Source organism: Pipistrellus hanaki (assembly GCF_964339955.1).
Source record: "Pipistrellus hanaki genome assembly, chromosome: 11".
Classification (NCBI taxonomy): domain Eukaryota; kingdom Metazoa; phylum Chordata; class Mammalia; order Chiroptera; family Vespertilionidae; genus Pipistrellus; species Pipistrellus hanaki.
Window position 1 is genome coordinate 41,893,800 of NC_140513.1, and position 13,870 is coordinate 41,907,669.

The window sequence follows — 13,870 nt, forward strand, 5'->3', positions numbered from 1 at the left end:
GGTGGTCTCTTCCCACCTTCTTCCTTTCAATGGGAATGTGACAAAAACGTCTTCTCAATTTAAGTCACCAAAATTATTAGGAAGCACGTATGGGTGTGGTTATTTATCACCGCAGGTGTGGGGGTCTTTGGTATTTCTGTGGATTGCAGTAAGACTGGAAAGTATAGATGCTTTCTCATGGTTGTGATGGTTGGACTGGTGACCCTTAAAATCCCATGAAGTTGAGCTGCTTTTAATATGAAGACGGGTGCGCTGTGGCTTTCAGTGAGAGAAGAGGAAGGAGCCTGGGGCTGAGGGGAGATGTCTGTGGTGGTTGGAGTTGCGGGAAGCTCCGAGCCTTTATTTTTAAAAACACACACTCACCGGTTGTAAAGGCAGGAACATGGGGAGGAGAAGAGACATGGTGTACTGCTGAAAAGTTCTTGGCCAAGAATGCAGCGGCCTGGCTCGGGCAGTGCTGGTCTGAGGCAGGGAAGCATGCGGGGAGGGTAGAGGACGAGCATTGCTGGTATGGGGAGCTGCTGTGCCGTACCCCGGCTCCCCCCATTCCCACCACACACACACACACACACACACACACATATTTTCTTCATTATATTGGCCACGGAACTGTGGAACCCGTTGTTCTTTTCTGGGACAAAGTAAAGCTCCCTCCCCCAACACAAAATAAAAAGTAAGTTTTGGGTGTTATCTTGTGGACAGATCAACCACTGCCCTATCAAGGTTATCTGAGCTCTCCTCCCTCACCACCCCGTTGGCCTGCAGCCTGTCATTGCTGCAGAGAGGAAGGGGGTTGGATTCCTAAGGATGCCTGCAGGGCTGGTGAGGGAGAGGCCCAGTTGGCCAATCCTGGGCTTTAAGCTTTAGTCTTAGTAACTTGGTAAGAACAAGCCCGGCTGCCAGAGACTGGTACCTGTTGTCATTTATTATTCTCCCCGCTTTACACTGTGGGGAGGTTTCCTCAGGCCCCTGAGCTGTGCTGTCAAGTTGCTACCAGAAAGGAGGAGGCCAGGACTGGGCGCATCTTTCGGAGGTACACCTGTGGTGGCAGCAAGGCACCCATCCGGGGGCAGCCCAGATGAGGCCACAGAGCCTCCCAGGAGCACCTCACAGGCAGGCAGGTTGCAAGATGCTCCCTGTGGCTGGAGAGACAGAGGGAGGGAGCCTGGAGATACTCCTGTCCCAAGCCCAGCAGAGGCCTAGAGACCCTGAGGGAAAAGCACTTTGCTCAGGGCCCTAGAGTGAGTAGCGGCCCTGAGAAGGAAGACCTGGGTCTCTGGACTCCCAGTGGGAGTCCACTTTCAAGGTGCACAATAGTCTAGATTCCTGCCAATCATGAGCCCGGTGCTATAGGGGTAGGGGGTTGGGTGGGGGGGGGGGGGGCGGGAATTTTACTAGACTGTGCTATTTCTCTGAGCTAGTTTCTCACGTGTGAGTCATGCTATGTAATGGACACATTCATTAAGTTTATGCATCTGAATGTCTTCTTAATAAAAAGTTAACTGCATAGTATTAATATTCCACTTATATGTCTATAGTTTTTTTCATTTTCCTTTTCATGTGTTTTTCATAGTTTCCTTTAACAAAAAATGAGGAGCATAGTTATGGGGCTGCGTGCAGGTAATCCCAGCATTCTATGAGATTCCCAGATGAAGACGATCATATTTGTAGAAAGGAGCATTATAGGTGATGTATATTAAAACATGGAAAGCAGGACTACCAGGCAAAGTACTTGTAATTGTCATTGTTCAGGTGTGTGGCATATCATTGTCGTAGCTATTAAAGCCTATTTTAAGGTAAATTATTACTGGAAGTAAGTAATTTCCTCTTATTCACAAAAAAATAAAGGGATGTGTTAGTTTGCTGACGTACATAAAAGAACATAACTTGTAGTGCCCCTGAATTGATGTCGGCTTCCTAAATTCAAAATGCTGACTGAACACGTGTGTGTATGTGTGTGTATATGTGTGTGTGTGTGTGAGAAGGGGTGGGCTGCCAAAAAATGTTACTTCCGTCTGCTTTGTTAATCACAAAGAATAAATAATAACGTTTGGCTCTCTAGAGAATTCAAGGCTATAATTCACCCTCGAGGCTTCCCTGTTTTAGAAACCGCTTGAACTACGCTTTTGGTCCCATCTTCTATCAGCAAAAGAGTTTGCGTGATCCCCTGCTTATTATATTCACTCCAGAGCAGTCTATCATCGCTCCCTGTTTTAGCTGAACTCAACAGAATGCCCTAAATTCTTTTTTTTTTTTTTTTTAATTTTTACTAAAGTATAGTTGGCATATACAATTGTTTTAGTTTCTGGTGTGCACCATGATGATTGGGTATTTATATGCCTTGCCATGTGATCACCACAGTCAGTCTGTTGACTGTCATCATGCCGTGTTGTTATGACACGAGAGGCCCGGTGCACTCGGGTTGTCCGTAGCCTGGCCTGTGACCTCTCGCAGGCGGGAGCCCTCGGGGTCTGTCCGGGAGCGGGCCTTAGCCAGTGCTGTCACAGGTGGGAAAGGTTCCTACCACCACCGCTGCACTCGCCAGCCGTGAGCCCTGCTTCTGGCTGAGTTGCCCTTCTCCCACTCCCCCACCCCCAATTCCATGGGTGCTCACTGACCACCAGGGGGCAGCTCCTGCGTTGAGCGTCTGCCCCTGGTGGTCAGTGTACGTCATAGTGACCGGTCGTCCAGCTGTTTGGTTAATTTGCATATTAGCCTTTTAAAAATATTTTTACTGTATTCCCTGTGTTGTACACTACATCCCTGTGGCTTATTTGTCTAATAACTGGAAGTTTGTACTTCTTATTCCCCTTCACATTTTTCACTCATTCTTCATCCCTTCCACTCTGGCAACCATCAGTTTGTTCTGTCTGTGAGTCTGTTGCTCTTTTGTTTTGTTTATCTGTTTTTGTCTTGTGGGTTTTTTGTGTGTTTTTTTTTATATTCTATGTATAAGTGAAATCATATGGTGTTTGTGTATGTCTGACTTCTACACCGAGTTATTGCCTATGCTTTTAAGATTTCTTTTTCAATTACAGATTACATTCAATATTATTTTTTGTTAGTTTCAGGTGCATAGTATAATGATTAGGCTTTACAAACTGGTCCCCGTGAACACACCTCAGACACTGATTGGTCTATAATTTTTACATATAAAATAATTGACTCTGTTAATTGTTTGCCCTTGAAATTGTTGTTTCAGCTCATTCAGATATTTTTTGAGCACTTACTGCAGGCTGGTCAGAGGCACTAGGGATACAGGAGTGAAAAAGAGCCAAACCTGTCTTCATGGCCTTCACCTTCTAGAGATTCTGCGAGAGGCGATAGTAGGTAGCTAAGAATGGAACTAACGTGAGGTGCTTTTTAAACCTCTGCTTCCACTGTGGAGTGGGCCTTGTTACAGGTGGCTGGGCCTCTGTGGTCTAATTCTATCCCTGCCTCTGAGCAGTGAGCGAGTAAATCTCTTACAGTGTCTCACTCTGTATTTGCAAGGTTAACAGCAGAACGTTTTTTGTGTGTACAGGTGTGTGCCCCCAGATAACATACTGTGTAATAACTACGATCAGTAGTGGCATTCCACAATCTTTCTGGGATCATTGATCTCCATCAGAATTTGGAAAACCACTTATTTACATGTGGTTTTTTTTGGCTCATGTCCAAGAGGCAGTGATACCCACCCTTGAGGGAGCTCCTCAGAGGGGATGCCAAGAAGTTTTAGAGCGTGGGCGATGGAATATGACTTTGCTGAAACAGACCCAGAATTGACATACCTCATCTGTGGCGGGCCCCGATCCAGTGGGCATGGATGACTTCTTTTGGAACATGGGCCACAGAGAGGCCTGGGACGAATTCTCGGCTGCCCACGTTGTCTTCAATCGCCACATCCTTAAACCGATCCTTCTGATCCCCTCTGGCTTTGTGGAGGTGGTGGGGGAAATAATGCTCAAAGAGAGTGGTCCAAGGAGGAGAAAACACTAATTTGAAAAGATATAAGCACCTTTATGTTCCTTGCACTATTACCTACAATAGCTAAAACATGGAAATAGCTTAAGTGCCCACTGAGGGATGAATGGATAAAGAAGATGGAAATTACTCAGCCGTTAAAAGGAAGGAAATCTGAGGGCAGTATTATGCAAAGTGAAACAAGTCAGATGGAGAAGACAAATACCGTATGATTTCACTTATATGTGGAGTCTTTAAAAAAAAAAAAAAAAGCCATGAACAAACAAAACAAAATCACAGAACCGATTGGAAAGGTGTTAAGAGGAGTGTGACATGGGTAAAGGGGGTCCATTGTATGGTGATGGATGGTAACTAGATTTACAGCGGTGAACACTATGCAGTGTATCCAAACATCTATAATGTTGAACATCTGAAATATAAATATAGTTTGAATACCAATTTAATAATAATAATATAATAATAATAATAATAATAATAATAATAGATGGCTGCTTATTGCGCCAGACAAGGGACTGTGTTTTTACATGGATCGCTGCATTTCACTCTCAGCTAATAATTATATCACATAGATATGTGAACCCATATTTGTCTGAATCCCATAACCTCAGCTCTCCCTATGATTTGGGGACTCTCTTTCATTCTCAATTTATGGAATTGTACTTTTTCGCTATCTGGGATTTTAACTACCTAGGATTTTCTATGGAGTTTCGACTGTCCATTTACTTATGAAAATGGATGTCGGTTGGACATGTTTTAAGGGGTTATATTTTAATGGCTTTGGGAGGTTAATGACTTGTTAGGTGCCCCGGCCAGTAAGTAATGGAGAGCATCTGTTGGCTTTGGTAATAAATTTCAAACTTGTTCAGAATTCTGCTTATGTGCTAAATTTGAGTTTCTCCAGTGAGTACTTTTTGTATCTTGGATGATTTATGTCTTTCTGGGGAATCATTTAGAGTAATTTTTTTTTTTCCTTTTAAACAAGTGGTCTTCATAAAGACTAGGGCAGATGGATATATATCACACTCAAACATCTGGATCAGGCAGGGCAGTTCTGTTTGATGTTTGTTATAAAAATGGCACCGTCAAATACTAACAACTGTTTTATTCTGATCTTAACATCATGTTGAAAACATTCCTTTTTCCCCCCCCCACTTCTTTTCAACTCAGTATCGTTGCGCTGATTGGCGGAGACACAGAGAAGTAGATGTCCACACCCACAGACCCTGGCGCGATGCCCCACCCGGGGCCTTCGCCGGGGCCCGGACCCTCTCCCGGACCGATTCTCGGACCTAGCCCGGGGCCCGGGCCGTCCCCAGGTTCCGTCCACAGTATGATGGGGCCAAGTCCCGGCCCTCCGAGCGTCCAACACCCTATGCCTACGATGGGGTCTGCCGACTTCCCACAGGAGGGCATGCATCAAATGCACAAGGTAAGCGGCTGTTCTCCTGTTCGGTCTTCTCTTCTGGGTCCTGGGCAGCTAACATCCCCGGTAACCCCTGCCCCTCTGTTTCTGCTGTTTTTACGAGAGAAACGAGGTCTTTGTCTTACCCTGAACGTTATTAAAAACATACCTTCTGGGGCTCGTTTATTGGTACAGATGTTGCACCAGTCAGGAAGATCGGATTCGTGTCTTTTTAAAAAAGGACAAGATAGAGTATGCAGTTCTGATAGTTAAATTCTCTGATGTATGGGATGCAGCTATTTTGGCTTGGTGAATATGTGTATAAGTGAATAAGTCTGACAATTAAATTAACTTTTATCAGCCACAATTGAACATATTGAGAATTATTCTTTTTTTTTTTTTTTTAAATCTTGGTATTTATTTTAAAAATTAGACCCCAAAGAGTAAAAGGAAAGTGATTCCCTTCCTGAAGATCAGTGGTGGTTCCTGGGAGGCCCTCACATGCACTTGGCTGTCAGTCTCAGGGGCTTCCTCCTGGGGGAGGGGCCTGTCGTTTGTTTTGGGACTGTTATGATGACCCTCTGTTTGGAAGCCTTGGGCTGTTGCTGTGGGGACGGTCATACTGGTACAGCGTTGGCATGAGGCCTTCACAGGACAGGCAAAGAAGAGAAAACAGCCTTTGGAGCAAGTAAACAAGAGCCTCTGAGACAGTTTGCTTTGAAAGTTAGCAAAAGCCAAAGAAACTCTAGGAGGCCACTGCATGTTACCTGAAGGTCGTGCCTGATGAGACAAGCAAAGGCTTTGCATCCCCTGTGGATGACGGACACCACGGGGGGATAGGGCGGTGGGATGCCTGTTAGTGTTAAACAGACAGAACACGGAAGACACTGGTTTAACACTGAAAGATTACTGCAAAAGAGAGCAAGTCTTTCCTCTAACTGTGTGGGACTGTAAGTCAATTTTAAGCTAAGGCATTGGAAACCAAAAGAAAAGATCCACTTTTTTACAAATTTTGTAATCTGATGATTTTCAAATCAGAACAGTTACTATATTGCTTGTTTTGAAAAATGAAACCACACTGAGATAAATAAAGGAGATGGCTAAGCCTGGCTCTCCCCAGGATTGTTGATAGCTTCTCACACCTCACTTTTCCTCCGTGCTCAGGAAGCTCAGGAAAAATCATACACAGGTGTGATTCTTTTAAAAATAATTTTTCTTTCACCTTAATAGAATCATATTCCTACTTAATTACTCTGCAACTTCCTTCTTTGCGTTTAAAAATATATTGTGATTATCCCTATAATGTTCCCAAGTTCTCTCTCTTGTTTTATTTTTAGAAAGAGAAAAACAAAACACATTTTAGCTTGTCAGGTAGCTGAAGAAATAAAGCTGGTTTTTTTTTTATATCATATTTTTAGCAGACATATTGAACATATAGACATACTGAAGTCATTAAATTGTCTTCTGCTCATATTAAATTAATTTGGGAGCTGTATTATAGATCTGATCTGTCACTTGTAGAACCTTAGTCCAGGTGGGTTAAATAATTTCAGAATGGGTTAAGGATGTCTCACCTCCAAAATGAAAGATAAAATGTGAAGGACATATTTAGCTAATCTTTATGATTACTTAAGCATTTAAAAGTTAGCTGGCCCTAGATGGTTTGGCTCAGTGGATAGAGCGTTGGCCTGTGAACTAAAAGGTCCCAGGTTCAATTCTAGTCAAGGGCCTGGGTTGTGGGGTTGATCCCCAGTGGGGGACTTGCAGGAGGCAGCTGATCTCTCATCATGGATGTTTTTTTATCTCTCTCTCCCTCTTCCTACATCTCTGAAATCAATAAAAATATATTTTAAAATAAGTTAGCTGTATAAGATAAGCGTTGTTTCAGTGTTACATTTTTGCACTGGGTTGTTTTTATTAATAATTATCTCTTCTGACCCCTTCTGTTCACATGTCCTCATATTCTCTACCCCCATCTGAAGTCTTTTTTGTTTGGTTTGGTTTTGCTCTCATTCTGCAAGGTGTGCATTTTTTTGCCAATCTGGTTTTCCTGAACCCCAGCCCCTCGGATAATTCCCTGTGTGAGGACGTGTTTAGTGCCTAAGTTCACACCTGCTGGCCAGATGCCTTCGCTTTCTCAGACTCTTTTTAAGGACAGCTGTGTGCCTCGTCTTTCTCCCCCTTCTCCCTCTGAGCGTCAGCTTTTTGCTTTGCAACACGACTGGAAATAAATAAACAAGTGGCCTAAATGCATCTGCTGTGCTGCTTTGATTTCCTCCCTATTATTACTACTTAACACACTCAGAGACGCTCTTTATACCAGACCCTTCCCATTTTTCTTCTGAACATCCTCTTTATGGTACATTTTCCCCCTTTTCAAGCGCATGCTTTTGACTCTGCAGAAATTAACTTTCCTTTCTCCAAAACTGCAAACATTCATGCTTTCTTGCTTGAAGTTATTTGGTTTCTATAAACTCCTGGAAATATTCCTTTCAGGCTGTTTTTGAAAATTGCTGTTGCAAAGGAAAGAATGGGCCTTTCCTTTCCCAAACGCACGCTCCCTTGCCCAGTGCTGGATTGGATTAAGGTCCTCTCGGTAGCTGTTTGTTGTGTGTCCGTTATGCACGAGGCCTTAGGTCCTGTCCCCAGACCCTGTGTCCTTATTCCCCCTCACCGTGCCTTTCACCCTTTCCAGTCTGGCCCCTCTGTGGCACAGCTTCATCTGTGTCACTGCCTTCCCTTTCAGTGCTCACCCCCTTCTCTGCCCTACCCGGTCTGTTTCTCTTCCCTAACTGTCATGGAATGTTCTGCTTTCAACTTTTCAACTCTCCATAGTCCCTTCTGCTCCGATGACAAAAATAAAAAATAAAAAAATAAAAAAATAAAAAAAATTACCCAATAAATTGATCCTCACAGACGTTTCAAATAGTCTTCCTTCAGACCTGGGACTCATTTCAGGTTTCAGGACTTCCTTAGGAAGGTATGGAAGGACAGCTTCTATCCGTATACCTTGTGAGCAGGATTTTATTTTTACTTTCCAGTTTTGATGTCACAGGAAAAATTCAGCTGTGTATAGTCTTACCTTTTGACTTACAGGTAGTTTCGATGATCCTATTGATGTAGTCTTTTTTATTTTTTTTTGTCCCCACCTCTAATATATATGGTAGGGCCAAAACCAGTTTGGCTCAGTGGATGGAGCGTCGGCCTGCAGACTGAGAGGTCCTAGGTTCGATTCTGGTCAAGGGCATGTACCTTGGATGCGGGCACATCCCCAGTGGGGGGTGTGCAAGAGGCTGCTGATTGATGTTTCTCTTTCATTGATGTTTCTAACTCTCTATCCCTTTCTCTTCCTCTCTGTAAGAAATTCAATTTTATATATATATATATATATATATATACATATATATATATATATATATATATATATATATATATATATATATATATAAAATTGAATTTCTTACAGAGAGGAAGAGAAAGGGATATATATATATATGTGATAGGTGATTGTGCCACAGTTTGGAGGACTTTAGGGAGGGGACTTAAAACTCCACATAGAGACATTCTGTATGAAGGAGGAATCTAACAGCAGCGCTTCTCCTGTTTCAGCCCATGGACGGCATGCACGACAAGGGGATTGTGGAAGACATCCACTGCGGGTCCATGAAGGGCACCGGCATGCGACCGCCTCACCCGGGGATGGGCCCGCCCCAGAGCCCGATGGACCAACACAGCCAAGGTCAGTAAGGCTACCTGCCTGATGTGGGCTTCAAACCACAGTCTTCCATCTTTCACGTCAGTTATTTTAAATATCATCCCAAAGAACGTGGCAGAGGAAGACTGAATCCAGCAGGTTCCTTTTCTCTGTAGAAATCACCCCCAGTCCCCACCAACACAACTTGACTATTCATGTGGTCACTTTCACTAACAAAGTCCTTGTCATGTTACTAGCTTTCCCTCGGGCTAGCCCAGTGCCCTGTGTCCCTCACCCAGAATCTTTATCGTGAGGTGAATGATAGTATCCTGGTTTTATAGATTTATAGATGGGGAAAAAGAGAATTTACTCTGTTTTCCCATGTTTCCACCACCGTGAGGGACGGGGCCAGAAGGAGGAGCCGGGTCTGCCTCCCCAACAACAGTAGGTGTGAAGGCACATGAGCCAACTGAGTCCCTCAAACTGCACGCCCATACGTTGTCTGAAAGGGGCCTTTTCCTGTCAGTGCGACGGGTGGTTGTGTTTGTCTCCTGGGCCTGCCGTAACAAATCACTACAGACTGGGTGGCTTCAAACAGCAGAAGGTCATTCCTGCACAGTTCTGGAGGCTGGAAGTCTGGAGTCAAGGTACCAGCAGGGCCGTGCTCTCTGAGGACTGTAGGGAAGAATTTGTTGCCTCTTCCTAGCTTCTGGAGATTGTCAACATCCTTGGAATTCTTTGGCATGCTGGTCTGCTCCTCCTATCTCTGTCCTGATCTCCACATGACATTTTTCCTGTGTGTCTGTGTCTGCTTCCAGATATCCTTCCTCTTATAAAGATACCGTCATCGGATTAGGACCTGCCCTAATGCACTATGACCTCATCTTTAAAAAAAATATTTTTTTTTCTTGATTTCAAAGAGGAAGGGAGAGGGAGAAAGAGATAGAAGCATAAATGATGAGAGAGAATCACCAAATAGCTGCCTCCCACACAGCCCCTTTCTGGGTATCAGAGCCCACAGCCCAGGCATGTGCCCTGACTGGGAATCGAACTGTTATCTCCTGGTTCATAGATTGATGCTCAACCACTGAGCCATGCTGGCCAGGCAACCTCATCTTAATTTGATTACATCTGCAAGGATCTTATTCCCAAAGAAGGTTACATTCACAGGGACTAGGGGTTAAGGTTTCAAACTTATCTTTGGAGAGGGCACAATTCAACCCACAATAATGGCCAAATCAATAGATGGAATATTTCTCTTCGCTTTGGTGCCTTTGCCCCTCACTGTTGAAGGCATGTAAAGATACCTCAGAGTCGTTTGAATACAATGTAACTTGTTTTCAGAATCATGGTATGGTCGTTTAAACATGCAAGGGGCATGGGTTCCTCTAGCACTAATTAACCTCAGTATGTTGATATTCTAACTCAGAGTTTATGGTTTATGCATTCTATTGTATACTCCTATGTAATTATATATGTATGAGCTTTTTTCTCCATCAGTGATTAGGCATCCAATCACCTGAGAGAAGATTTTCCAGTGTAAGGATTTAGAAAAATGTAGTCAGTGTGTGTGTATATGTGTATATATGTGTGTGTATATATGTTTGTGTGTATGTGTGTGTGTGTGTGTGTGTGTGTGTGTGTATTAGTAAATATATGCAAGTCTTGGTGGCATACGAGTGCGACTTCACTAATATGCAAACAGGGTTATGACTATCCCAGACTCTGAATTTTGATGACAGGTGGGTATAACTGTTGCAGATGACTCACAAAATCTTGACCATATCAGAAAAGCGTCCTGAAAGAGTCTTGGGACGTTTTGCAGCCCAGGAAGAAAAAAAATTGACCCATTCAGTGTTAAGAATGAATTAAAATTCTAGGGACCCAGGTGCCAATGTAGCTCTAATTTTTAACACTTGGGAAGTGAATATGAGTTGTATTAAGTGATTGGCAAAGCCATGTGCTTGCTCTATCTGTTCTGGCTTTGTGGTGCCTCTAACTGTGGGCCATGGGAAAACTCCAAAATGCCTGAATTATAATGGGGTATTTTTACTTTTTTGTATCCTCAAATTTCTCTCATTGCTTGGCTCCTCTCATCAACTTAAGAATGATGATTTTTCTTGGACTCTCCAACACTTGGCACCAATGTGTATGTAGCACAGAACTGGATACATACTTAGTAAATTTTGCTCAATTAGGTAGAGAAGTGAACCTATGCACTCAAAAATCAACAATCTTAAATAACTCTTAATCTTTATATAATTTCAGTAAATTATAATTACTTTGAAATGCAGGGGTCTGCATTAAGTGGAATCAGAATTAGCAAGTCACATTTTTCTCTAAAATAGCAAAAGCGCGTTGTAGCCTGGGGAATGAGATATTTAAACATGTATTTTTGACAAAGTCGTATTGGTATAATGCAGTCTTATTTAATATAATGATTTTAAAAGACTTTAGGCTCTATAATAGCACATATCTTTAAAAACCCTACTGTAGAAAGCCATTTATAAGCACACAGGTACAGGGAGGTGTGGTATTGATCAGAAACCTGCCAGCTTTAACTACCTAGCAACCTATTAGGTTATTTTAAGCGATTGGTTGAGAAGCAAAACCACTTCCTTCAATAAATACTGAATTGTGTAGCTTATTGTCCCAATGATAACATTTTTTATTTTTAGTCCATTGGGTTAAAAAAAAAAAAAGTCTTCAGAGGCAAGTATATAATATTTCATGTTTGCATGTATGTATGTGAAGAGAAAATTTTATATAAAATTGGCACTTATAAGTTCAAGATTATTAAAAGGAGAAAGATGGTTGTGTTTCTCTGAGGCAAGGTGCAACTGGGGAGATAATGGCTCTTGAGGATAAGGAAGAGAAAAACCGCCACATTTGATTGCTTTTGAATGAGCATATCAAATCAGATTTCAAAAAGAGCAGATTCTGTATAAACGTTGTCATCCTCCAGACAAATATTCACTCTTGGGCAATTTCCTCACTGTTTCCTCAACTAAAGATAATTGCCAAAATACTCGTTGTTTCATCGTTTAGATTCTGTTTTTCTTAAAGTTTTATTGAATGCTAGTCATTTAGAACAAAAAATTCTCTATATCTGAATCACTGTCACATCCTATATAATGAAAGCTTAATATGCTAAGTGTCCAGTCGTCCGGTCATCAATTCAACCAATCAAAGCATAATATGATAATGATATGTTAAGGCCGCTCAATAGCTTACTATGATGTGCACTGACCACCAGGAGGCAGGCAGTTGACCAGCCGACCAGTCGTTATGACGCATACTGACCACCAGGGGACAGATGCTCTGACTGGTAGGTTAGCTTGCTGCTGAGGACCGGCCAATCAGGATTGAGTGAGATGGGCCGGACATCCCATGGGGTCCTCCTGCAGACCCTCCCTAGCTGGCCAACCTCCTGCTTCCCTCCCTTTCCCCGATCATGCACTAGTGGGGTCCCTTGGCCTGGCCTGTGTCCTCTCACAATCCGGAACCCCTCGGGAGATGTAGGAGAGCTGGTTTTGGCCCAGTCCCGAAGGCCAGGCCGAGGGACCCCACTGCTGCACTAATTCATGCACTGGGCCTCTAGTCTTTAATATCATTCTGTGATAGAAGGATTCTATTGACATTCCCTATAAATTCTAGGAAGCGATTTTTTTCCACCTTTAGTTTCTTCTTATTAAATTTGAAGTAAAATTGTGTTTATTGATTAATTATGGAAAGTGATTTTTATCTCACCTCCAGTTTCTTTTTTAACCAGTTTGAAGTAAAATTAATTACTGTGCATGATGTAACTGTCTCACGTTCATAGCTTTGCCCACAGTTCACAGTGTACACGAAATTTGATAAACAGTGTTATACAGTTGAGCTAAGACCGGACTGTTCATTCTGCTTTGGTTCACTATGTTAGGCATCCTCTGACAACAGGTAAGCTGTAATTGATAACCTTAGGAAACGGGAGAGACATGTAGTACGACCCATTTTAACACCTTCCACTGTGCGTGTCATTAGCTCTGGTAGGGAGTTTTTCTCCCTGTGATGGGCACACGGTTGGCCAAAAGGTGTCAGGAAGGTGCTTTTATAATGAACAAAAGCTTTGCACCAGCATTACAATTAGAGAGCTAAGCCTCATTAAAAAAGGAAGAATGTTAATGATGAAGCTAGGTGTACGTTTTTGGGATTAAATTTCTGTTAGCTTTGCAGGCTGATTGCAGGGGCATTTTCTTGGCTAACTTACCATGACCAACCAGAACCCTGCTGGCCGTGTGGTTCTGCGCTCCCTGTGGAGTAGGGATTTGAGGAATGAAGACTGTTCTTCATTTCTCGTCAGGACAGGATTTCTCTGAAAGGAGTGCTACTGGTCCCCAATGGATCGAACAAACCCTCCTCTTGTCTTAGGGGACCAAGCCAACTTTGTTTCTCTTTCCAAATGACAATCTGAGATGAGAGTAACTGTGTCCTTTACTTTCTGTCGTCTGCTGAAGGGTGATCACAGTACGTCCCCAGCCGGTGGCAGTCACCGTCTCAGGTCGCTCTGGTCCCACAGAGGTGCACAAAGCTGTCTCAGCTCACACTCAACAGAGGGTCAAACACACTGCACCTGCCCAATCAACACCGAGGTGCCGATCTTTATGGTAATGGTGGCACACATCCACTTATGAAAGGGCAGAGACCTTCTATCTGGTCTTTTATATTGTGTCTGAGGACACCTCTGACTTCAGTATTTAGCACCTGGTTTGAAGTCAAGGCGACCTCTCAGATGGCAGTCGGCCACTTTGTTCTCTCCTTCATCCGGGATC

General features: G+C 43.1%; 1 protein-coding gene across 4 annotated transcripts in view; it reads left to right on the top strand.

Annotated features, from left to right (window-relative positions):
- The window catches only part of SMARCA2 (SWI/SNF related BAF chromatin remodeling complex subunit ATPase 2), a 164,445-nt gene that overhangs the window by 9,917 nt on the left and 140,658 nt on the right, over positions 1-13,870 (top strand). For all 4 annotated transcript variants that reach the window (XM_084899466.1, XM_084899469.1, XM_084899468.1 and 1 more), the window contains exons 2-3: positions 5,131-5,392; positions 8,975-9,104. In XM_084899466.1, coding sequence (XP_084755592.1) covers positions 5,168-5,392; positions 8,975-9,104 — 355 coding nt within the window. In that variant the 5' untranslated portion in view covers positions 5,131-5,167. The remainder of the gene's footprint in view (positions 1-5,130; positions 5,393-8,974; positions 9,105-13,870) is intronic.